This window comes from Dendrobates tinctorius, unplaced genomic scaffold (assembly GCF_039654945.1).
Source record: "Dendrobates tinctorius isolate UK_male_01 unplaced genomic scaffold, ASM3965494v1 ptg000073l, whole genome shotgun sequence".
NCBI classification, from domain to species: domain Eukaryota; kingdom Metazoa; phylum Chordata; class Amphibia; order Anura; family Dendrobatidae; genus Dendrobates; species Dendrobates tinctorius.
Window position 1 is genome coordinate 13,835,892 of NW_027361741.1, and position 25,061 is coordinate 13,860,952.

Genomic DNA, 25,061 nt, shown 5'->3' on the forward strand with positions numbered 1-25,061 from the left:
GACAAGGATGGGAATAAGGAGCCATGCAGACAAAGATCAAAGATGAGGATAAGGAGCCACGCAGACAAGGATGGGAATAAGGAGCCATGCAGACAAGGATGGGAATAAGGAGCCAAGCAGACAAGGATGGGAATAAGGAGCCATGCAGACAAGGATGAGGATAAGGAGCCATGCAGACATGGATGGGAACAAGGAGCCATGCAGACAAAGATGGGAATAAGGAACCATGCAGACAAGGATGGGACTAAGGGGCCATGCAGGCAAGGATGAGTTTAAGGAGCCATGCAGGCAAGGATGGGGATGAGGGGATAATGCATACTTGGCTTATACTCGAGTCAATAAGTTTTCAGAGTTTTTAGTGGCAAAATTAGGTGCCTTGGCTTATACTTGGGTCGGCTTATACACGAGTATATAAAGTAGGTTCTTTTTTAAATAAATGGTGAAAGAAAATCCAAAGTTTGGTTAAAAAAGTGCCATTTTCTGAGACCCGTAGTGTTTCCATTTTTCGTGATTTGGGGCTAGGTGAGGGCTTATTTTTTGTGCACTGAGCTAATGTTTTTATTGATACCATTTTGGTGTATATAGGATCTTTTGATCGCCCGTTATTGCATTTTATTGCAATGTAGCAGCAACCAAAAAAATCGTAATTCTGGCATTTTGGATTTTTTCTCGTTACGCCATTTACCGATCGGGTTAATTCTATTTTTATATTGATAGATCAGACAATTCTGAATGTGGCAATACCAAATATGTGTATGTTTGATTTTTTTTATTGTTTTATTTTGAATGGGGTGAAAGGGGGGTGATTTGAACTTTTATATTTTTTTAATATTAGTAAAAACTTTTTTTTTTACTTTTTGCATGCTTCAATAGTCTCCGTGGGAGAATAGAAGCTGCAGTTGTCCGATCGGCTATTCTACATACAGGTGATGATCATATCGCCTGTATGTAGCAGAAATGCTCACTTGATATGAGCAACAACCACCAAGCTGCGCTCATAGCAATCTGGCTATAACAACCATAGAGGTCTGCTGGAAACTTCTGGTTGTCATGCCAACCCATTTGCGATCACATGACGGGGTCACCGATGGGCGAGATTTCCAGCGAGCTTGCTGGAAGCTTGAGTTAAATGCTGCTGTCAGAGATTGACAGTGGCATTTAATGGGTTAAAAGCCGTGGGTGGGTAAGGAGGTGAGGGCCTAGCCCTGTAAATATTGTTATTATGTATTATCTGTGTTCCTTACATGTCTGTGTGCAGTATATACAGTATGTCGTGTGTGTGTGTGTGTTTGCGGCCGCATGACAATAGTTAGTTAGAGAGATAGAGTTGGTTGTAGTACCATTAGGGGACACTAGATAGGGGCACCTAGCATAACTGAGGGAATCTGTGGAGAGGGTTACGTTAGAGAAGTGGCTAGCCAGAGACAAAAAGGAAGATAGTTTTCCCTCATGAGTGAGTTGAGCTGGGGGTAGCCATACTGGACGGAGGTGTACAGCAAATGCCTACAGCAGTAGCCAGTGAGGAGAGGTCACTGGAGGTCCTACAGCTAGAGACTGGGAACTGCAGGACTCGGGAGACTACCGGAGGAGACTCAGTGGTCAATTCAGCTAGCAAAGAAGAGCTGAAGTGACAACCAGGGCAGTCTATGGAAACCAGCCCATGTCTGGAATTGCGCAAGCCAGGAAGGTCAGTGAGTGAGCCCCCTGTGGACATGGCAGCTGGAGTACGGGAGCTTTGTGAAGAGTCTAGTGAGCTGCAAATCTAGGACACGTACAGGAGCAACAGTGCCGTAAAGGGGTGAGCTGTAACGGATAAGACAGGTACCTTCGTAGGCTGAAGTCGGTCTCAGGAAGAAGGGAAGCAGTTCCGTGTTCACCGTGTTCCGTGCGACATGTCAGCTTGCTTGTGTGGTTCATACATGTGAAGTGAAGGAAGAAGTAACGTACTGCTGTAGATGAAGATGTATTGCTGTTATCGAGTAAAGAGTCCTGTAGCCATTGTGGATATGCTGTGCCCTGAAGAGAATAAAGCTGAGTTGTTAAAGTTGTTTCCAGCCTCTGTCTGCAGTCATTTGAGTCCCCAAAGTGAACAGCATACGGGTGATGAAACAGCCTCTAGCACAGTGAGTACTAGAACAACCGAGTAGGCTACCCTCTGGCGGCCATGGTATTACAGGTGGATCGCGATTCCACCCGTGGCTGTTCGAGGCACAGCTGACATGAGTCAGGAAAGATGTGGGCTCAACACCTTAGCCCACATCAAAGGGAGGAATTCTGACGAGGTCATACTTTTACGCCCAACGTCGGAAAAGGATTAAGAGCAGAACATTTGGAAGGGGAAGGAACTATCTAGGCATGTCTCCTCTGTGAAGGGTCTGGAACCATCAGGGCTGTCACCTATATTGCGGGGTAAAAAGATTGAGACTCCAGACCGTACTCTGTGTTTGAGAAAAAGGGGTGTGGCTAAGCGGACAGAGCTACAGTGCGCGAGTGACCAGACAGTTTGGGCGGAAACTTCAGGTGCACGGGATGCCTGTGAGGTAAAAAAAAGCTGTAAGGCATCTGGGCAGAGCAGAGCCTGGGACGGCAGAGGGCTTTGAAAGGAGACTGCCGACTGAGTACCGCTCAGACACCGCTGTCCCAGCCGACATCACTGCCCTCGCTGAGACCGCTGACCCAGCCGACAATGCTGCCACAGCCGCCCCCGCTGACAGTACTGACCGTGAAAGACAAGGTCTGTGAACGGGACTTAGGCATGTGTTGATTTGGCACAGCGAACCGGGCTGCCCATTGTAAACTGTGTTTGGGCAGTGCTGCAAATCTCCGTAGTGTTGGGACACTCACTGCTGAGGATAAGAATGTATCCCTCTTCATCACCTCATCTGCTGGACCCAAGACCTGCATCAGGATCCTGAGGATTCGCCACCATCGTCAGGACCACATGAGGATACTACATCATTTACCTCAGGATTGTGACAAACCCCCACTGTGATGCAATCTAAGCAGCACCAGTCACAGACAAAAGTTCAACTGTGACTGGCGCCTGAGTGATAAGTTATATATTATTGTATTGTTGGCTTTACTTGTCCCTGTTCTTTAACCCCTTAATCCCATATGATGTACTATCCCGTCCATGTGCCCTGGGACTTAATTCTCAGGGACGGGATAGTACGTCATAGCGATCAGTGGCGCCCACGTGGTGAGCGCCACTGATCGCGGCCGGGTGTCAGCTGATTATCACAGCTGACAGCCAGCACAATGTGTCAGGGGCGGTCACGGACCGCCCCCGACACGTTAACCCCTTGCACACCGTGATCAAACACGATTGCGGTGTACCGGGGGTTAAAGGGAAGCATCAGCAGGGAGGGGGCTCCCTCCGTGCTTCCCTGAGCCCCCCATGGCAGCGCAATGTGCAGCGCTGCTGCGGGGGACTCCTTCCCTGCAGGCCACCGAATCCAAGATGGCGACGGGGACCTTCGGGGGCCTGTAGGGAGCCGGCTTCCTCAGTGCCTGCAAAGCGCAGGCACGAGGAAGCCTGCTGCACTGCCTGTGAAAGATCGCTGATCTGTCACAGTGATCTGTGATGTGACAGATCAGCGATCTGTCACAGGACAGTGATGTCCCACCTGGGACAATGTAATAAAGTTAAAAAAAAAGTGTTAAAATAATTAAAAAAAAATCGCCAAATAAATTAGAAAAAAAAAATATTCCCCCCCAAAATTCATTTTTTGGAAATAAAAAAAAAGAACAATAAAAGTACACATATTTGGTATCGCCGCGTCCGTAACGACCTGCCCTATAAAACTATCCCATTAGTTAACCCCTTAAAAAATAAAAATAAAAAACAAAGCAAAAAATAATGATTTATTATCATACCGCCGAACAAAAAGTGCAATAACGCGCGATTAAAAGGACGCATATAAATATCCATGGTACCGCAGAAAACATCATCTTGTCCCGCAAAAAACAAGCTGCCATACAGCATCATCAGTGAAAAAATATAAAAGTTATAGCTCACAGAACAAAGCGATGCAAAAATAATTATTTTTCATATAAAATAGTTTTCATTGCATAAAACCGACAAAACATAAAAAACGACACAAATGAGATATCGCTGTAACCGTACTGACCCGAAGAATAAAGCCGCTTTATCAATTTTATCGCACGCAGAACGGTGTAAACGCACCCCCCCAAAAGGAATTCATGAAGCGCTGGTTTTTGTTCATTCTGCGTCCCAAAAATCGGAATAAAAAGCGATCAAATAATGTCACGTGCCCGAAAATGGTACCAATAAAAACGTCAACTCGTCCCACAAAAAATAAGACCTCCCATGACTTGGTGGGTCAAAATACGGAAAAATTATAGCTCTCAATATGTGGTGATGCAAAAACTATTTTTACAATAAAAAGCGTCTTTTAGCGTATGACAGCTGCCAAACATAAAAACCCGCCATAAATAGTAAATCAAGCTCCCCATTATCACCCCCCTTAGTTAGGGAAAAATAATAAAATTAAAAGAAAATGTATTTATTTCCATTTTCCCATTAGGGTTAAGGTTAGGGCAAGGGCTAGGGCAAGGGCTAGGGTTAGGGCTAGGGCTGAGATTAGGGTTAGGGGTGTTTTGGGGTTAGGGTTGGAGTTAGATTTGGGGGTTTACACTGTTTGGACACATCAGGTGCTCTCCAAATGCAACATGGCGTCTGATCTCAATTCCAGCCAATTCTGAGTTGAAAAAGTCAAATGGTGGTCCTTCCCTTCCAAGCTCTGCCATGCACCCAAACAGTGTTTTACCCCCACATATGGGGTATCAGCCTACTCAGGACAAATTGCAAAACAACTTTTGGGGTCCAATTTCTCCTGTTACCCTTAGGAAAATAAAAAATTGGGGGCAAAAATATCATTTTTGCGGAAAAAAATGATTTTTTTATTTTCACGCCCGGGCGTTATAAACTTCTGTGAAGCACTTGGGGGTTCAAAGTGCTCACCACACATTTAGATAAGTTCCGTGGGGGGTCTAGTTTCCAAAATGGGGTCACTTGTGGGGAGTTTCAATAGTTTAGGTACATCAGGGGCTCTCCAAACGCACATGACACCCGCAGACCATTCCATCAAAGTCTGCATTCCAAAACGTCACTACTTCCCTTCCGAGACCCGACGTGTGCCCATACAGTAGTTTTCTCCCACATATGGGGTATCAGCGTACTCAGGACAAATTGGACAACAACTTTTGGGGGTCCAATTTCTCCTGTTACCCATGGGAAAATAAAAAAAATGGGGACTAAAAAATCATGTTTGTGGAAAAAATAAGATTTTTTTATTTTCACGCCCGGTCGTTATAAACTTCTGTGAAGCATTTGGGGGTTCAAAGTGCTCAACACACAACTAGATAAGTTCCTTAGGGGGTCTAGTTTCCAAAATGGGGTCACTTGTGGGGGGTTTCCACTGTTTAGGTACATCAGGGGCTCTCCAAATGCAACATGACACCCGCAGACCATTCCATCAAAGTCTGCATTCCAAAACGTCACTACTTCCCTTCCGGGACCCGACGTGTGCCCATACAGTAGTTTTCTCCCACATATGGGGTATCAGCGTACTCAGGACAATTTAGACAACAAACTTTGGGGTCCAATTTCTCCTGATACCCTTGGGAAAATTAAAAAATTGGTGACTAAAAGATCATGTTTGTGGAAAAAATACAGTTTTTTAATTTTCACGTCCGGGCGTTATAAACTTCTGTGAAGCACTGGAGGGGTCAAAGTGCTCATCACACATCTAGATAAGTTCCTTGGGGGGTCTAGTTTCCAAAATGGTGTCATTTGTGGGGGGTTTCCACTGTTTTGGTTCATCAGGGGCTCTCCAAACGCGACATGGTGTCCGATCTCAATTCCAGCCAAAAATGTCAAATGGCGCTGCTTCCCTTCCGAGCTCTGCCATGCCCCCAAATAGTGGTCTACCCCCACATATTGGGTATCAGCGTACTCAGAACAAATTGCACAATAACTTTTAGGGTCCTGTTACCCTTGGAAAAATAAGAATTGAGGGTGAAAAGATCATTTTTGTGGAAAAAATATGATTTTTTAATTGTACGGCTGTATGTTATAAACTTCTGTGAAGCCCTTGGGGGTTCAAAGTTCTCACCACACATCTAGTTAATTTCCTTGGGGGGTCTAGTTTCCAAAATGGTGTCATTTGTGGGGGTTTCCACTGTTTTGGTACATCAGGGATTTTCCAATCGCGACATGGTTTCCTTTCTCAATTCCAGCCAAAAACGTCAAATGGCACTGCTTCCCTTCCGAGCTCTGCCATGCGCCCAAATAGTGGTTTACCCCCACATGTGGGGTATCAGTGTACTCAGGACAAATTGCACAATAACTTTTAGGGTCCTGTTACCCTTGGGAAAATAAAAATTGGGGGTGAAAAGATCATTTTTTTGGAAAAAATATGATTTTTTAATTGTACCGCTGTACGTTATAAACTTCTGTGAAGCCCTTGTGGGTTCAAAGTTCTCACCACATATCTAGATAAGTTCCTTGGGGGGTCTAGTTTACAAAATGGGGTCACTTGTGGGGGGTTTCCACTGTTTAGATACATCAGGGGCTCTCCAAACTTGACATGGCGTCCGATCTGAATTCCAGCCAATTTTGCATTGAAAAAGTCAAACGACGCTCCTTCCCTTCTGAGCTCAGCCATGTGCCGAAACAGTGGTTCCCCCCACATATCAGGTATCAGCATACTCAGGACAAATTTCACAATAAATTTTGCAGTCCAATTTCTCCTGTTACCCTTGGTTTTTGTGAAAAAAAGTTAAATGTTCATTTTTTTTTAAATATTCAAAAAATTCCAATGACGCACCTAAAGGGTTAATAAACTTCTTGAATGTAGTTTTGAGCACCTTAAGGGGTGCAGTTTTTAGAATGGTGTCACTTTTGGGTATTTTCTATCATATAGACCCCTCAAAGTGGCTTCAAATGTGATGTGGTCCGTAAAAATAAAATGGTGTTGCAAAAATGAGAAATTGCTGGTCAATTTTTAACCCTTATAACTTCCTAACAGAAAAAAATTTTGGTTCCAAAATTGTGCTGATGTAAAGTAAACATGTGGGAAATGTTACTTATCAAGTTTTTTGTGTGCCATATCTCTGATTTAAGGGCATTAAAATTCAAAGTTGGAAAATTGCAAAATTGTCAAAATTTTTGCCAAATTTCCATTTTTTTCACAAATAAACGCAAGTTATTTGAATGAAATTTTTCCACTAACATGAAGTACAATATGTCACGAGAAAACAGTGTCAGAATCACCAGGATCCATGGAAGCATTTCAGAGTTATTACCTCATAAAGGGACAGTGGTCAGAATTGTAAAAATTGGCCCGGTCATGAACGTGCAAACCACCCTTGGGGCTTAAGGGGTTAAGTTATCCCCATTAGCCTTTTGCTGTATTAGGGAATATTATCCCTCCGTTTCCTCCCTGCATGGAGTTTCTACTGTATAATAAACCCCTTTCACCCTTGGTCCATGTACAGTTCGTTCCGGATCCTACGTGCCTGCAGTCTCCTCACACACTCACAGCATACTATAACAGAAGAGGAATATTTGAACATATCTCACCATGAACACATTGTTGAAAACATATCTAGACCCAAAATGACACAAGTAGAAGATTTTAAATATTGTGCATGTCAATTTATAAGACAGGGTAGTCAAACATTCTGGGGTCAGATACCAAGAGAGCATGTCGTAAAATAAAGGGGAAAGACAAAGGCGTATTCAGGTCACGCTCTGAGGTCAGAATACCAGGAAGATTGCAGATCAGAGCAAAGGAGGTAGGCATAGGATCGCTAGAACGAGGTCCAAGGTCAGGCAGCAATAGATCAACAAACAGAGCACAGGAATACCAGGCAAACATGCACCACCAACCAGATTGGCGGAGAACTAGGAATGACAACTTAGCTAAGTGGCTGGGTAATCACTTAGAACAAGGAACACCTGAAGGAAGCTCACCACCTCCCAGTCTCAGATTAGAGGGCTGATCTGTTTATCAAAATGCTGACAACTCAGCATACTCCAGCAGTAGATTAGATGACAGCTGTCTATCAAAATACTGACAGCTCAGCACTCCCCTGCACTAGTTTAGATGGCTGAGCTGCACTCACTGCATCCCAGACTCACTGAGCAGAGAAATCGTGACAATAGTCAAGTGACAGGGATGCATGATTCATTATCAGTGCAGTTTTTATTTTTATAAATCTTAAACATTAGCAGAATAAAACACTTATGTAAGTATTACTTACATCTATATAAAATTTAGCAGTGTTGTAAAGTCTATAAACAGTACTTAATGACACCATAAAACATTAATTTATTTTTTGTGTTTATTCACCATGAAAGCAGGAAGTATCTTATAAGGATATTGCATTTTCTGGATTTGATATGAACATTCTAATAACTATTTTGTAGTAACTGTATGCACAAAGGATCGGATTCATAATTTCTTTTCCAAATTGGCGCATTCGTTTCATGAATTTTGTGCAAAGTTAAAAATGTTCCTTCTTTTTTGTCTTTAACCCTCTTTGCTACTATTGAGAGCAAAAAAAAAGTAACATTTTGAATAATGGCACAACATCGTGCCACAAAATTTGGTTTACAAAAATTACTCCTGGGGGGCTGGAATACATTTGCAACAAATGTTGCAATTTTTGGAAAAGTCACAAATGTTGAATCAGGGAAAAACATTTAGAAACCCTAATGGTTAACAATAAAAAAACGAAAACTGTTGAACATATAAAAAAGGCACATCATAAAAGATGCAAAAAATGAAAGATAAATTTGGTGCAAACAATAAGAAGGTGCAAAACACTAAATTTTGAAGAAAAAAAATGTGCAAATGCAATTATGAATTGAGCCAATAGTATGTACGGCAGTTTTGCACCTTCGGCAGATTTTACATTATAAGCCATGCTACTAAGAGTTGCTTAACAACCTTCTTTTGTCTGATTGATAAATAGTTGTGTTCTTGTATTGCATGCAATGAGACACAGATCGTTCTGTTTGCTGTATATTAGACTGCCTGTCTCTGCTACAATGGACAGAAGATGAGCCAGTTGTCAGCCCATCCTCCAAAAAGTATAATCCTGAAAATAAAATCTTCCAACATGACATGGCAGAATCAAAGAATACAGTATATGCCATTGCTATATAGAAGAATAGATGCTTCAGATAAATCAAATTTCTCAACCTACTATAGGTTTACCTGTTGATTGTAGAAGGATGAGATATGCGATTTTCTCTTCTACAGAGCTCATACAATTTAGAGCTGTGTCGACAGCCCTGTTTTTTTGCAGAACTGACATGGAGGGAGCAAGGCACTGTATAGAATTAATTGAAACAGCATATGCTCATGTAAATGATGTCATGTTTAATTTCTATCTTAAAAATTATCTAGATATTAGAAAATCTGTTTCCTGGTAAATTTATATGCAAAAAGAAGCCCTGTGGCATAAACAGCAACCAAAATATAAACATACTAATTGTAATGTCCAGTCTTATTAGGGTAAAAATGATGTTATTACATAATGTCCAATCCTATTAGGGCATAATCCAGATCCTAATATTAGCTATTAGCAACTCATTTTTATTTTGATTGGATAATGTAATAACAATGCAAACATAGCAGCACATAAAATAACATTAAAAAAGTTACCATATATGACAATAATTTATTTATAAAGTGATATATACTGCTATAATGTTTTCAGTGTGACTATCACAACTTCTGGACTCAAGTTGTGATTTTCATAAATTAATCTGAATGGTAGAATCTGTAATGTTTCAGCTCATATGAAATGTATTTGTGATGCCATACAATCTTACCTGACATAAAAACAATTGTGATGTTACAGTTGTTCCAAGACCAGTTTGTGCTATCACAGCAAATTACTTAACTAAAACCTGTTTGTGCTATCACAGCAACTTTTCTAGCTAAGGCTGGTTTCACATTTGCATATGGAGGAGCTGTGGAGTGATGCAGATGTCCTCAGTGAAGCTCCTCCCACGGCCGCACCTCCTCCGGTCAGCTCCGCCTCCATCGGCATGTGGCCTGCGTACCCTATCTTTAGCATTGGGCACGCAGGCCATGCGAATGTATGCAGATGTCTCCCCATGCGTCGTTTTGACAGTGCAGCAATGCACCAAAATGCAACACTTTGCGTTCGGCACAGGTCGCCGCACCATCAAAATGACACATGCGGAGGCATCCGCATACATCCGCACGGCCTGCGTACCCAATGCTAAAGATAGGGTACGCAGGCAGCATGCAGATGGAGGCGGAGTTGACTGGAGGAGGTGTGGCCGTGGGCGGAGCTTCACGGAGGACGTCTGCATCCCTCTGCAGCTCCTCCATATGCAAATGTGAAACCAGCCTATAACTTGTCTATGCTATCACAGCAACTTATCTAACTAAAATCAGTTTGTGCTATGACAGCAGCTTACCTAACTAAAAGCAGTTGAGTTATCACAGCAGCTTACCTGTGTGATATCATAATGTATTACCTGTTTAACACTTAGTTGTGATGTCAGAGCAGTTGCCTGATGGAATCATTAGTAAAACTCCCTTATAATGTTGCTTAGGCTGGGTTCACATTGCGTTAATGGCTCTGCGTTCAACGGGATCCATTACATAGCGGCACTAACGCTATGTAACGAATGCGTTAATGCACTCATTGGCAGCAATAATACTAACCCATCCAAACGCATGCCAAAATCGGCATGATGCGTTACTTCATGACGCACCCCCAAATGCTGCAGACCGCGTTCGAGGGTGCGTCATGAAGTAGCGCATCAGGGCGATTTTGGCATGCGTTTGGATGGGTTAGTATCATTGCGGCCAAAGGGTGCGTTAACGCAGTCGTTACATAGTGTTAGTGCCGCTATGTAACGGATCCTGTTGAACACAGGGCCATTAACGCAATGTGAACCTGGCCTTAGCTATCTGTTGAAAATATATTTTTGATATCACAATAGCTTACATGAAAGAAAGACATTTGAGATATCACTGCTGCCTGTCAGATGGCTCAAACAGATAGCTTTTGCTAGATTGTGTACCATACCCAAAGAAAGACATCATGGGACATCACATGGAACTGTCTCCAGCAAACTGCAAGAACAGTACATGGACACCATAGTTTACGACTGCTAATTTAATCCCTTTCCAACTGTGGCAGATGCTGGCTGTGTTATACAGATGGCACCAGCGTCAAACAGCAGAGATTAGAGCAGGCTTCAATCACTTAAGATATAAAATGGTCTGCTCACCTGATTGAACATGTAGCAGATCAAATGTCCATTATATTTCCCTAACCTCAATTGTAAAATGCTACATTACATCAGTAAAGCTAATGTTTATTTTACAAGCAGTCTTTGCCAACTTTCTTTTCTTTTGGATTTCTCATCACTAATGTTTAGCCTCTCAGAGGTAATCTGTCACCACATTTTAGCTACCTCATCTGAAAACAGAAAAAGCAGGGTGTATCCAGCAACAGGTCCATGGCAGCGATATTTTTTTTCTTTATTAAACCATGATTAAAAATACAATGGATAAAATTCCATGGAAAAAAAAAATAAGATGTGAACAGGGAACAAACAAACCTTATGCTTTTCAAACACATATGTTCTTAGTCATAGTACAAATGTACCTTGAATTTTTGATCATGGTTTAACAATTTTTTCTATATCACTGCCATGGACATGATGTTGAATACACCCTAATTTTTTAAGTTGTTTGCTGCTGACGTAGCATTCCATGCACTGCCCAAGCTTACGTCCACAGTCTGAACTGCCATTAGGTGGGGTGGATTCTTTTTCTAATTCCCATCTGAAAATAGTATGATGTAGGGACAAAGACTTTTACTCCTGTAATGTGTCACTTGCTGGGCTGCTTCCTCTAATTTTGATAAAATCACTGTTTAATCTGCTGGAGATTTAGCAGTTCCCTGAATGCCGAGCTCTGTATAACCCCACCCACACAACTGATTGACAGCTTTTTGTGCATAATATACATATGCAGAAATATGCCAATCAGTGGTGGCGGCAGGGTTATACATTGCTCCTAAATATATAGGGCTACATGGCATCAGGTTTACTGGTCCTCTAGTGATAATCTCCTGCTTATAAAATTGGGATTTTCTAAAAACTGCTGCAAGCAGCCCTTTAAGTGACACATTGCTGGGATCTGGGTTTCTGCTTCTACTTTAGAGGAAAACTAAGAAACATTCAACTTCCATGATCCAAATAAAATAATATATTGCTTTATTTATTTATTTTATTTATTTTTACTCATTTATATAGCACCATTAATTCCACAGCTCTTTACAGACATTATTGGCACTGTCCCCGATGGGTCTCACAATCTAAATTCCCTATCAGTATGTCTTTGGAATGTGGGAGGAAACCCGAGTAACCAGAGGAAACCCAATCAAACTTGGGGAGAACATACAAACTCCTTGCAGATGTTGACCTTGGTGGGGTTTGAACCCAGGACCCCAGCACTGAAAGGCTGCCGCCCATTGAATAATTAAAAAAAACACAAAACACAGAGTGTAGATATGCAGAGAGTTAGTAGGTATTCTTTATGGCCTTTCAGGTCAGTAGATGTTCTTAATGGCCCCCCAGTTTACTCAAAAGTCACTTTCAGTACTAAGTAAAGGGTTATTAGCAGCAATAGGAGCTCCAATGCGTAACACAATCAGCATCTATTCTATGTGGTGCAAACTCCTGGGCCTGCTTCACATACCCCAACGTGCTGTAAGATGTATATATTCATTATGGTGCATTAAAGGGAATCTGTCAGCAGCATAATGTAGGGGCAAAGGCCATGATTCCATCAATCTGTCACTTACTGGGCTATGTTGGGGTTTCAATACAGTCAACCAGGAGATCTGGTTTAATAACTCCCCTAATGAATCCACAGGGATGAAACGCGTTGGGAGACTGGAGATTATCTTGGGGCTTGACTGTACCTTTAATCTCATGGTGGGGCAAGCATACCCGACCAATAGTGTGAAATCAAGCCTTTTTCAGCATTGACATACACATGTGTTAATGATGTCCTAATGTATTCATCTTCTCAGTATGAGGACCTAAATGGCATGACAGGCCTGTCCCTCATAAATATAATGTAAATATAATGAGCATTGGTTGTGACACACAGGCATCATTGGTGTTTAAATATACTTACTCTCTGGCTATAAGGGTTTAAATGAGGCAGTCCCTTAAAACTGAAAGTATTATTTGTACTTTTGCTGCATTATGATCGTTGGGTTGTTCTATCACTCGGTGGTTTGTTGTATGTTCCCTACAGTGGATCAGGGGTTGTGAAATGTACTAGTGGTCATATGTGTAACTTGTCTGTCCCCACATCCACTACGTATTCCTGGTCCACCAATGTTAGAGCACTAAGAACACTTTATTTTTGTGATTGGAGGAATGGGTAGTGTTGTGAGTTCATTTTCCCCTTCACCGTCGATGTCTGATGAACTCCCTCTTCTGGTGAAGGAAGGTAGTGAGGCTGATTACCAAACACCTGATCTGGTAGATGATGACTGGGTAACAGGAAATTCTGACTGGATATAAGGCAGCCGACGCCCTTCTGAGTCGCTGGTGATTTCTCTGCTGGATTCTTGGAGACCAGTCTGATTCCTGCTTCCCAAAGATAAGTTTTTGCTCTGCTATTGAACTTATTAGTTTTGTTTTGTTTACCTTGTTTTTTGGAGTTCAGCCATCCCCGGTTGGGGGTGTGCTGAGTTCCATTTTTGTATCTGATCAGTTTGTCTCATTGCTCTGTCTTCAGAATTTACCTGAGTGCTGATATAGTCTTTTTGAAGTCCTAGCGACTTCAGGTCCTGTTTTTCCTATCAGACGGTTGGGACATTTTTTGGTAGGGTTTTTTACGGATTGCAGACAGCAGCTTTTCTATCCTGTCCTTTTTAGTTAGCTTGGGCCCCATCGTTTGCTCAACCTATCTTTTTATCTGTGCTAGTGTTTTCATCTTGCTTCACCGTCATTATTTGTTGGGGGCTGCCTATTGCTTTGGGGTCTGCTCTGGGGCAGTTTAGATTTCCCCTTTCTTTATTTAGGCCTATTTAGTTCTCCGGCTGTGATCGAGGGGTCTAGGGCATCGTAGGAACCCCCACGGCTACTGTTAGTTGTTGTGGATAGGATCAGGGGTCTGCAATCCGATAGCTACCAACCTCTCTGGTTTTCTGGACTTAGCTTGTATTTTTGTTTTTTCCTCCATCGGTGACTCATTCATAACAGAATCACCAGCCATACTGCAGATCCTAGGGTACTCAATAGCAGGAAAGAATTGTAAAAAAAAAAAAAAAAGAGAGAGTTTGTCAGAATTTTTTTTTTGTGTATATTTTTTCCTCTATGTCTCTGAGGCCGTAGGGGGAATTTTTTTTTCTTTCTCAATGGAGATGAAGCAATTGTCAGATCATGTGGAGCAGCTCACTGCTGAAGTGCGGGGAATTTCCACCTATCTTGCTCATTCACATGCTGCTGAACCAAAGATCCCTACTCCTGATGTGTTTTTTGGGGATCGGTCTAAATTTTTGAATTTTAAGAATAATTGTAAATTATTTTTTGCCTTGGAGCCTAACTCGTCGGGGAGCTCCGCGCAGCAGGTTAAAATTGTCATCTCTTTGCTGCACAGCGATCCCCAGGATTGGGGGTTTTCTTTGAAACCTGATGATCCTATTCTTACTAATGTGAACACATTTTTTCAAGCCTTGGGGTTGTTGTATGATGAACCTAATGCTATTGATCAGGCTGAAAAGGCCCTGTTGGCATTGAGCCAGGGTCGGGATTCTGCAGAGTTGTATTGTCAAAAATTCCAAAAGTGGGCGGTCCTTACTACCTGGAATGATGGTGCCTTGGCAGCTCTCTTTCAGAAGGGTTTGTCAGAAACCGTAAAAGATACTATGGTGGGATTTCCTGTTCCCTCTGGTCTTGACGATTCTATGTCATTAGCCATTCAGGTTGATCGGCGTTTGCGTGAACGCAAAACTGCACGAGAGGTGTTGCCACCTGTTGAACAAATGTCTGAACCTATGCAATGTGATAGAGTTTTGTCTAGGGCGCAACGTCAGGATTTCAGAAGGCGTAATAAGCTGTGTTTCTTCTGTGGTGATGACTCGCATATTATTTCTGTCTGCCCTAAACGAGAGAAACGTTTTGCACACACATTTGCTGTGGGTGGTGTTCAACCTAAGTTTCTTCTGGCAATTACTCTGATCTGCTCCCTGTCTACATTTTCCGCTAAGGCTTTTGTGGAGCAGCTCTGAACCTGATGGACTTGGATTTTGCTAAACGTTGTGGATTTCCTATGACACCTCTGCGGATGCCTATCCCTTTGAGGGGTATTGATGCTACTCCTTTGGCGAAGAATAAACCTCAGTTTTGGACCCAGGTGGTAATGCGGGTCGCCCCAGACCATCAAGAGAATTGCAGATTTTTGGTGTTGCATAATTTGCATGATACCATTGTTCTGGGGTTTCCCTGGTTGCAAATCCATAATCCAGTTTTGGATTGGAAATCTGTGTCTGTGGTGAGTTGGGGTTGTCGGTGTGCCCTTAGTGATGCCCCTGTTTTCTCCACCTCTCCCCAGTCGCATGATGTTCCTGACTATTTGGCTGATTATTATGATGTATTTAGTGAGAATAAGTCTGCATCTTTGTCTCCTCATAGGAGTTATGACTGTGCAATTGAGCTGAGCCCTGGGTGTAAATTTCCCAAGTGTCGACTTTTCAATTTATCTGTACCCGAGCACGAGGCTATGCGATCCTATATTAAGGAGTCATTGGAGAAGGGTCATATTAGACCATCCTCTTCACCCTTAGGTGCTGGGTTTTTTTTCGAGGCTAAGAAAGATGGGTCATTAAGGCCTTGTATTGACTCTCGTTCCCTCAACAAAATTACTGTTAAATATCAGTATCCGTTACCCCTGATTTCTGATCTATTCTCCAGAGTTAAAGGTGCTTGCTGGTTTACAAAGCTTGACCTCAGGGGGGCGTATAATCTTATTCGCATTAAGCATGGGGATGAATGGAAGATGGCGTTTAATACTCCGGAGGGACATTTTGAGTACCTGGTGATGCCTTTTGGGCTCACTAACGCCCCTTCTGTCTTCCAGTGCTTCATGAATGATATTTTCCGAGACTTGGTGGATAAATTTTTGATCATCTATCTGGATGATATTTTGATCTTTTCCAAGGATTGGGACTCTCATGTGGAACATATTCGGACTGTGTTCCGGATTTTGAGGGAGAATTCCCTGTATGTCAAAGGATAGAAATGCCTTTTTGGTGTACAGAGGATTTCATTTTTGGGATTTATTTTGTCTCCGTCAACTATTGAAATGGACCCGGCCAAGGTACAGGCCATTTATGATTGGGTTCAGCCCACTTCTTTGAAGGCCCTCCAGAAATTTTTGGGTTTTGCTAATTTTTATCGTAAATTTATAGCTAATTTTTCTGGTATTGCCAAACCATTGACTGATTTGACTAAGAAGGGTGCTGATGTGCTGAATTGGTCTCCGGAGGGTGTTTCTTCCTTTCAGGAGCTGAAGCGAAGGTTCACTTCTGCTCCGGTTTTGCGGCAACCTGATGTCTCACTCCCGTTTCAGGTAGAGGTGGACGCTTCTGAGATTGGTGCAGGAGCTGTTTTGTCCCAAAAAGATCCTATAACATCTAAAATGAATCCCTGTGCTTTCTTTTCCCGAAAGTTCTCCCCATCCGAACATAACTATGATGTGGGGAATCGGGAACTGTTAGCCATGAAATGGGCATTTGAGGAGTGGAGACATTGGTTGGAGGGAGCTAAACATCAAGTCGTGGTCCTTACTGACCACAAGAATTTGATTTACCTGGAGTCAGCCAAACGCTTGAATCCTAGACAGGCTAGGTGGGCCTTGTTTTTCACACATTTTGATTTTGTGGTCTCTTTTCTTCCGTGCACTAAGAATGTCAAGGCAGACGCCCTCTCTAGGAGTTTCTTTGCTGATTCTCCTGTTGTGACCAAGCCTGCTACCATCTTAGGTGAGGGGGTAGTTTTTTCTGCCATCTCGCCCGATTTGAGACGTGCTCTGGAAGAGTTTCAGGAGGACAAACCTGAGCGTTGTCCCATTGGAAAATTGTATGTTCCTGACCAGTGGAGGAAGAGAGTGATGTCTGAAGTTCATTGCTCTGCATTGGCTGGTCATCCAGGTATTTTTGGTACTAGAGATTTGGTGAGTCGGTATTTTTGGTGGCCCGCCTTGTCTCGTGATGTCAGGAATTTTCTGCAGTCCTGTGGGACTTGCTCTCGGTCTAAACCTTGTTCTCGCTCTAGTGGGTTGTTGATGCCTTTGCCGGTGCCCAGGAGGCCATGGACCCATATTTCAATGGATTTTATCTCTGATATGCCTGTCTCTCCGAGAATGACTGTTATTTGGGTGATTTGTGATAGATTCTCTAAGATGGTCCATCTTGTACCACTCCCTAAGTTGCCATCTTCCTCAGAGTTAGTTCCCTTGTTTTTACAACAGGTGGTTCACTTGCACGGGATTCCTGAGAACATTGTATCTGACAGAGGAGTTCAGTTTGTGTCTAGATTTTGGAGGACTTTCTGTTCCAAGCTGGGAATTCAGTTGTGCTTCTCCTCTGCGTTTCACCCTCAGACCAATGGGCAGACGGAGAGAACAAACCAGACTTTGGAGTCGTATTTGAGATGTTTTATTTCTGCTGATCAGGATGATTGGGTTTTATTTTTGCCCTTGGCCGAATTTGCTTTAAATAATAGAGCTAGTTCTGCCACTTTGATGTCACTTTTTTTTGTAACTTTGGGTTTCATCCTCGATTCTCTTCAGGGCAGGTGAAGCCTTCTGCCTGCCCAGGTGTTGACACTGTGGTGGAGAGAATGCACCAGATCTGGGAGCAAGTGGTGGATAAGTTGTCTCTCTCCCAGGAAAAGGCCCAGTGGTTTTCCAACCGACATAGGACCATTGGTCCCCAGTTTAAGGTGGGTGATATGGTTTGGTTGTCATCAAAGAATATCGCTATGAAGGTGGCTTCTCCAAAGTTTAAACCTAGATTTATTGGACCTTACAAGATTTTGGAGATTCTTAATCCAGTCTCTTTTCGATTAGCTCTTCCTGTTACATTTAAGATCCATAACATGTTTCATAAGTCTCTGTTGAAGAGGTTTGTTGAGTCAGTAGTTCCTGTGGTGGCACCTCCTGACCCGGTATTGGTTGAAGGTAATGTGGAATATGAGATTGAGAAGATACTGGATTCTCGCCTGGCTAGACGGAGACTTCAGTATTTGGTTAAATGGAAGGGTTATGGCCAGGAGGATAATTCTTGGGTCCCTGCATCCGATATTCATGCTGAAAGATTGGTTCGTGCCTTTCATCGGGCCCATCCTGATCGCCCTGGTGGCGTGGATGAGGGTTCGGTGACCCCTCCTCAAGGGGGAGGTACTGTTGTGAGTTCATTTTCCCCTTCACCGTCGATGTCTGATGAACTCCCTCTTCTGGTGAAGGAAGGTAGTGAGGCTGATTACCAAACACCTGATCTGGTAGATGATGACTGGGTAACAGGAAATTCTGACTGGATATAAGGCAGCCGATGCAGGTGATTTCTCTGCTGGATTCTTGGAGACCAGTCTGATTCCTGCTTCCCAAAGATAAGTTTTTGCTCTGCTATTGAACTTACTAGTTTTGTTTTGTTTACCTTGTTTTTTGGAGTTCAGCCATCCCCGGTCGGGGGTGTGCTGAGTCCCATTTTTGTATCTGATCAGTTTGTCTCATTGCTCTGTCTTCAGAATTTACCTGAGTGCTGATATAGTCTTTTTGAAGTCCTAGCGACTTCAGGGCCTGTTTTTCCTATCAGATGGTTGGGACATTTTTTGGTAGGGTTTTTTACGGATTGCAGACAGCAGCTTTTCTATCCTGTCCTTTTTAGTTAGCTTGGGCCCCATCGTTTGCTCAACCTATCTTTCTATCTGTGTTAGTGTTTTCATCTTGCTTCACCGTCATTATTTGTTGGGGGCTGCCTATTGCTTTGGGGTCTGCTCTGGGGCAGTTTAGATTTCCCCTTTCTTTATTTAGGCCTATTTAGTTCTCCGGCTGTGATCGAGGGGTCTAGGGCATCGTAGGAACCCCCCACGGCTACTGTTAGTTGTTGTGGATAGGATCAGGGGTCTGCAATCCGATAGCTACCAACCTCTCTGGTTTTCTGGACTTAGCTTGTATTTTTGTTTTTTCCTCCTTCGGTGACTCATTCATAACAGGGTGGTCTGAATTACCACAAGTCTCTGTAATAGAGTAAATCTTTGTCTATATTTCAGAAGGGCACAAATCACGCCTTACCTATCAAAAACTTAAGGGGTATTCATTCAAATGTAATAGTCCTCAAACAATTTGGACTAAAAGCCTCATTATTTATGGTGTACTGAATATAGCAAGCAAGACTTCGTAATTGTTTTTCACTAGTAACCGGTTTAAGGCACGTGTGTATATACATATTTTGAGTTTTTTCTTTTTCTTTATGAATTTTTTCATACCTAATTAATGGTTAAGTTTATTCCCATTTTGCTATAATCGATCAATATTTTATCAGCAGGAGATTACCATTCTAGGACAGATTAGCATGAGCAGGGTTTTCCAACCTTGTGCAAGCTTATTAGCAGCTTTCTGTCTCTATATAATGTACACAGAAAGCTGTGGTGTGGACAAGGTTATACACAGCTCAAATACTGAGCTCTGCTCAATCACACTATCATAACCCCTGCACCCAGTAAACTAAGTGACACATAACTAGAATCGGGGCCTCTGACCCTTCCTCATGGTGCTCTCAAATTATATAGCAAAAATCTGTTGACAGATTCCCTATAGAGGGTTAAAAGTGATCAGATATGCTGCTATTAATCATTGGCAGCTGCATTTACAGTAAGTGGTTAGATATGAGGTGTTAAAATATACTGCAATAATAATGAATCTACTGTATGTCTTGTCATGAAAGAGATCATTCCATCGCAGGTTGAAATCTAAGAGGGGAGTGGATAGGCTTAGAAAATATGTAAAAAATCATCTTTTTAAATAACATAAAAAGACCCACAAAACTTTAAAGTTCAAATAATTCCTTGTTCCATAGCAAAAAAGGTCATATTTGGAATTGTATAACCAGAATGAAAAAATAAGATATTTATATTATAAAACTATTTTTCTGATACAGTAGAAAAAAAAAATAAAAATGCCTCAATTACAGCTTTTGGTTACCTGACCACCCAAACAATGAAATACAAAGAAATAAAAAAAAAATCTACTAAAAATAGTTCTGATAAAAATTACAGCTCACCCCACAGATTGCAAGCCCTCACAAAGCTTCAGAAAATAGCCGCACTGAATCAAGTTACAAGGTCATTATTACCTCACTGTGAAATCAAAATTCAAACATGGCGTATTTGTATTTTTTACCATTTCAATGTTTTTAACATTATTCCCCATTGCAGTGACATGATATTATGGTAATGGGAAATGTGTAATTTAAAATTACAACTATCGTCACAGAAAAGCCCTCATGCATCTATGTTAATGATAAAATAAAAAATGTTATTTGTCCAGAAAGAAGGGAAGCAAAAACTAAATTACAAAAAAAAAACAGTCTGCACTTCTTTTCCTACATTTTTTTCCCAATCAATCATGATACAATTCTTTAATTGTTTTGAGAGTGCTTAATGATCGCAATCAGGGACTTCTGCACTCTCTGCAGCTTCATCAGCTAACAACCTCCATTACATTTTTTCCTACTTTTCACAATAAGTGTCCCAGATAGGGTTATGATTGGTAATTTTTGTAGGAATTTTATATCTAAAGTATATTTTTGATTTGACAATTTATGAAGAAAAAAATTAAAAAGTCTTTTACTTATGCTTTTTCTTATAAACCTTGCTTATCAAGCAACTGCTTTTCAAAAGATAAATTCAATTTTTGTCTTCATATTATTACACAACTATAGTTTTAGAATGCCTTTTATCCTCAAGCAATCTCAACAGACCTTGTTTTAAGGATATTTTAATAATTCTCAAGATATTTAATGTTATAAAATATAAAGATATGAATTATTGGGGCTCAATAACACAAAATTGTTAACTCCCAATCTATTAACTCCCCAGCAATGCCCAAAGTTTTTGGACTTCCTACTGTCTTTTTACAGTTTTGGTTCTTAAGGACCCTCCCAGAGACATTAGATTTAAATAGCCTGATGAACCAAAACATTACATGCTACATTGTCCAATATTGGATTTTTTCTGCCAATAATGCAGTGACTTCTGATCATCAGCTGAAAAAATCCCATACACCCGACTGGTATTTTTAATAATTACAAACATTCGTTGATCCTTCATTGGATGATGTGAATGATCATACATTTTACTGAATTTTATCTAACGTGTAAGGGCTCCCTGGGCGCAGCTCTTGCATTATAATTGGATTTAGAGGGACTATATCCATTTAATTCCCCTCTGCAGTGGGATACTGAGAGATCCCTCTGTAGCCCTGACAATGACCCAGGGTTGTCTGTTCAATAAATATATTAGGTCAATGGTGAGTTCTGCCTATACTTGACGCTAAACTTTTACAATTCACAAATACCGCATCTGCAGATTTGACAACTTGATTTTTTTTTTGGACAGCTTCTCAAAAAATCATGGACAGGCAAGATTTTTTTACAGACACATTAGATGACCATATTATAGGTGATATGTGTCTACAGACCATGAATACTATATAAAGACATTAGCTACATTCACTGTGACCTGTAAAAGGGTGATAAAAACAGTCATAAAAATCTATATACCGGTAAGTCTTTCTAGCTTCAAAAAAATCACAGATCAATTTATTTTCATGAACAGGTGAAAAGTGTGCCCTATTTTTATGGACAAGAAGAAAATATACTGACACTCATATGTTGCTAATGACTTCATTTAATCGAAAATCTTTTTTTCTTGCCTATTACTATTTCCCCGCGTGCGCCACCTAGAGACGGAGTGCCGACTATTTCCATTCTTCCCTATTTTTATGGACTGTCAAGGAATTTCTGGACGGTTGACAACCCTGCACACCTGGTCCATAGCTCAGAGGGATAAAAGCTCGGGACATGGAACTGCAATATAAGTTCAATAAACCTGTTTTCAACAGCTCATATGAAAGTATTTTTTTTTTTTCAAAAAGAGGTAGAACAGAAATCAAAAATGAGTTCTTATTTGAACAATACAGTATTTCTTTGACCAGTATGCTTTGGGAAACCTCCTCGGACAAATCAAATGGACCTATAGGTCCATATTTAACCAAAAAAGGACCGAAATTCTTTCTTTTTTGACTACAGTGGGGAAAAAAAGTATTTAGTCAGTCAGCAATAGTGCAAGTTCCACCACTTAAAAAGATGAGAGGCGTCTGTAATTTACATCATAGGTAGACCTCAACTATGGGAGACAAACTAAGAAAAAAAAATCCAGAAAATCACATTGTCTGTTTTTTTTTCATTTTATTTGCATATTATGGTGGAAAATAAGTATTTGGTCAGAAACAAGCAATCAAGATTTCTGGCTCTCACAGACCTGTAACTTCTTCTTTAAGAGTCTCCTCTTTCCTCCACTCATTACCTGTAGTAATGGCACCTGTTTAAACTTGTTATCAGTATAAAAAGACACCTGTGCACACCCTCAAACAGTCTGACTCCAAACTCCACTATGGTGAAGACCAAAGAGCTGTCAAAGGACACCAGAAACAAAATTGTAGCCCTGCACCAGGCTGGGAAGACTGAATCTGCAATAGCCAACCAGCTTGGAGTGAAGAAATCAACTGTGGGAGCAATAATTAGAAAATGGAAGACATACAAGACCACTGATAATCTCCCTCGATCTGGTGCTCCACGCAAAATCCCACCCCGTGGGGTCAGAATGATCACAAGAACGGTGAGCAAAAATCCCAGAACCATGCGGGGGGACCTAGTGAATGAACTGCAGAGAGCTGGGACCAATGTAACAAGGCCTACCATAAGTAACACACTACGCCACCATGGACTCAGATCCTGCAGTGCCAGACGTGTCCCATTGCTTAAGCCTGTACATGTCCGGGCCCGTCTGAAGTTTGCTAGAGAGCATTTGGATGATCCAGAGGAGTTTTGGGAGAATGTCCTATGGTCTGATGAAACCAAACTGGAACTGTTTGGTAGAAACACAACTTGTCGTGTTTGGAGGAAAAAGAATACTGAGTTGCATCCATCAAACACCATACCTACTGTAAAGCATGGTGGTGGAAACATCATGCTTTGGGGCTGTTTCTCTGCAAAGGGGCCAGGACGACTGATCCGGGTACATGAAAGAATGAATGGGGCCATGTATCGTGAGATTTTGAGGGCAAACCTCCTTCCATCAGCAAGGGCATTGAAGATGAAATGTGGCTGGGTCTTTCAACATGACAATGATCCAAAGCACACCGCCAGGGCAACGAAGGAGTGGCTTCGTAAGAAGCATTTCAAGGTCCTGGAGTGGCCTAGCCAGTCTCCAGATCTCAACCCTATAGAAAACCTTTGGAGGGAGTTGAAAGTCCATGTTGCCAAGCGAAAAGCCAAAAACATCACTGCTCTAGAGGAGATCTGCATGGAGGAATGGGCCAACATACCAACAACAGTGTGTGGCAACCTTGCGAAGACTTACAGAAAACGTTTGACCTCTGTCATTGCCAACAAAGGATATATCACAAAGTATTGAGATGAAATTTTGTTTCTGACCAAATACTTATTTTCCACCATAATATGCAAATAAAATGAAAAAAAAAACAGACAATGTGATTTTCTGGATTTTTTTTTCTCAGTTTGTCTCCCATAGTTGAGGTCTACCTATGATGTAAATTACAGACGCCTCTCATCTTTTTAAGTGGTGGAACTTGCACTATTGCTGACTGACTAAATACTTTTTTTCCCCACTGTATATCGATAAAGTATACATAAGGGTTACTTTTTTTAGCTGTATGAAATAGCGCAACAAACTCTAGATTCCATACAGAGGCAAAAGTTAGCATTCTTATAAATGATATTCATATTACGCCAGGTATTTTAACTACTGAAAAGAGTAAAATAGTCAAGAAAATAAGAGTTTTTAAATCATGTATGCAGTATGAAAGTTGTTCTTTCAAATAACAAGTTGTTATAGATAAATCCAGAGCGGCTGGATACTGGTAACAGTGCTTTAGGGAGGATTCTGTGGGATTAAATGCAAGCACTGTTCTTTTGAATAGAAATGACTAATTTCCATGATTTTGTCACTTTCTTCCGCAACGTATGATTCATGATTCTAGCATTTTGCCATCCAGGGATGTTTTATCGTGCTTTATATTGACAGAAGTGAAAAATCTTCTCAAAAACATATTGCCGAGTTAATGATATTGCTTTAGCCTGCTATTTTACTTGCTACACATCTAATCCTACCTTAACATTTGCTGAAACGCTCTTTCCATTTCAGAGCTATGTAAAAAAACAGTGTAATTGGAAGTGTTTTTTTTGTGCAGGTTTGATATGCAGTTAGCTCAATCTATTGGAGAGGCAGCATTTGAGAAGAGCTTACGAGAGAAGGTGACTCAGGAGAATACATCCTGTCGATGGGAAGTTGGGAAGCTTCGCCAACAGTTGGAGGTGAGATTGTGAAAAACATTTCTGACAATTCAGTAAATTGTCACCCTCCCTAAAGTAAATGGCTACCTTTAAACCCAATAATACAGTACACATGTGCATACAAGTTAGGTACATTAATAAATACATTTATTTACAATTTACTGAAAGCAAATTACAGAAAATACTATTAAACTGTGTGTCTAAACACAAATCCCATAAGTCTTAAAGTCTTATACATAATAGAATAATCCACTACATTATACATCATTTTCTGTAAATTCCTTCATATTTGTTTCAATGTAATTACACTCTTCAACATTGGAATTGCAACACGAAGAAGGACAAGCTTACGCAAATCA

General features: G+C 41.3%; 1 protein-coding gene across 1 annotated transcript in view; it reads left to right on the forward strand.

Moving 5' to 3' along the window:
- The window catches only part of MYO18B (myosin XVIIIB), a 972,020-nt gene that overhangs the window by 577,225 nt on the left and 369,734 nt on the right, over nucleotides 1-25,061 (forward strand). The window contains exon 30 of the mRNA XM_073582823.1: nucleotides 24,600-24,723. Coding sequence (XP_073438924.1) covers nucleotides 24,600-24,723 — 124 coding nt within the window. The remainder of the gene's footprint in view (nucleotides 1-24,599; nucleotides 24,724-25,061) is intronic.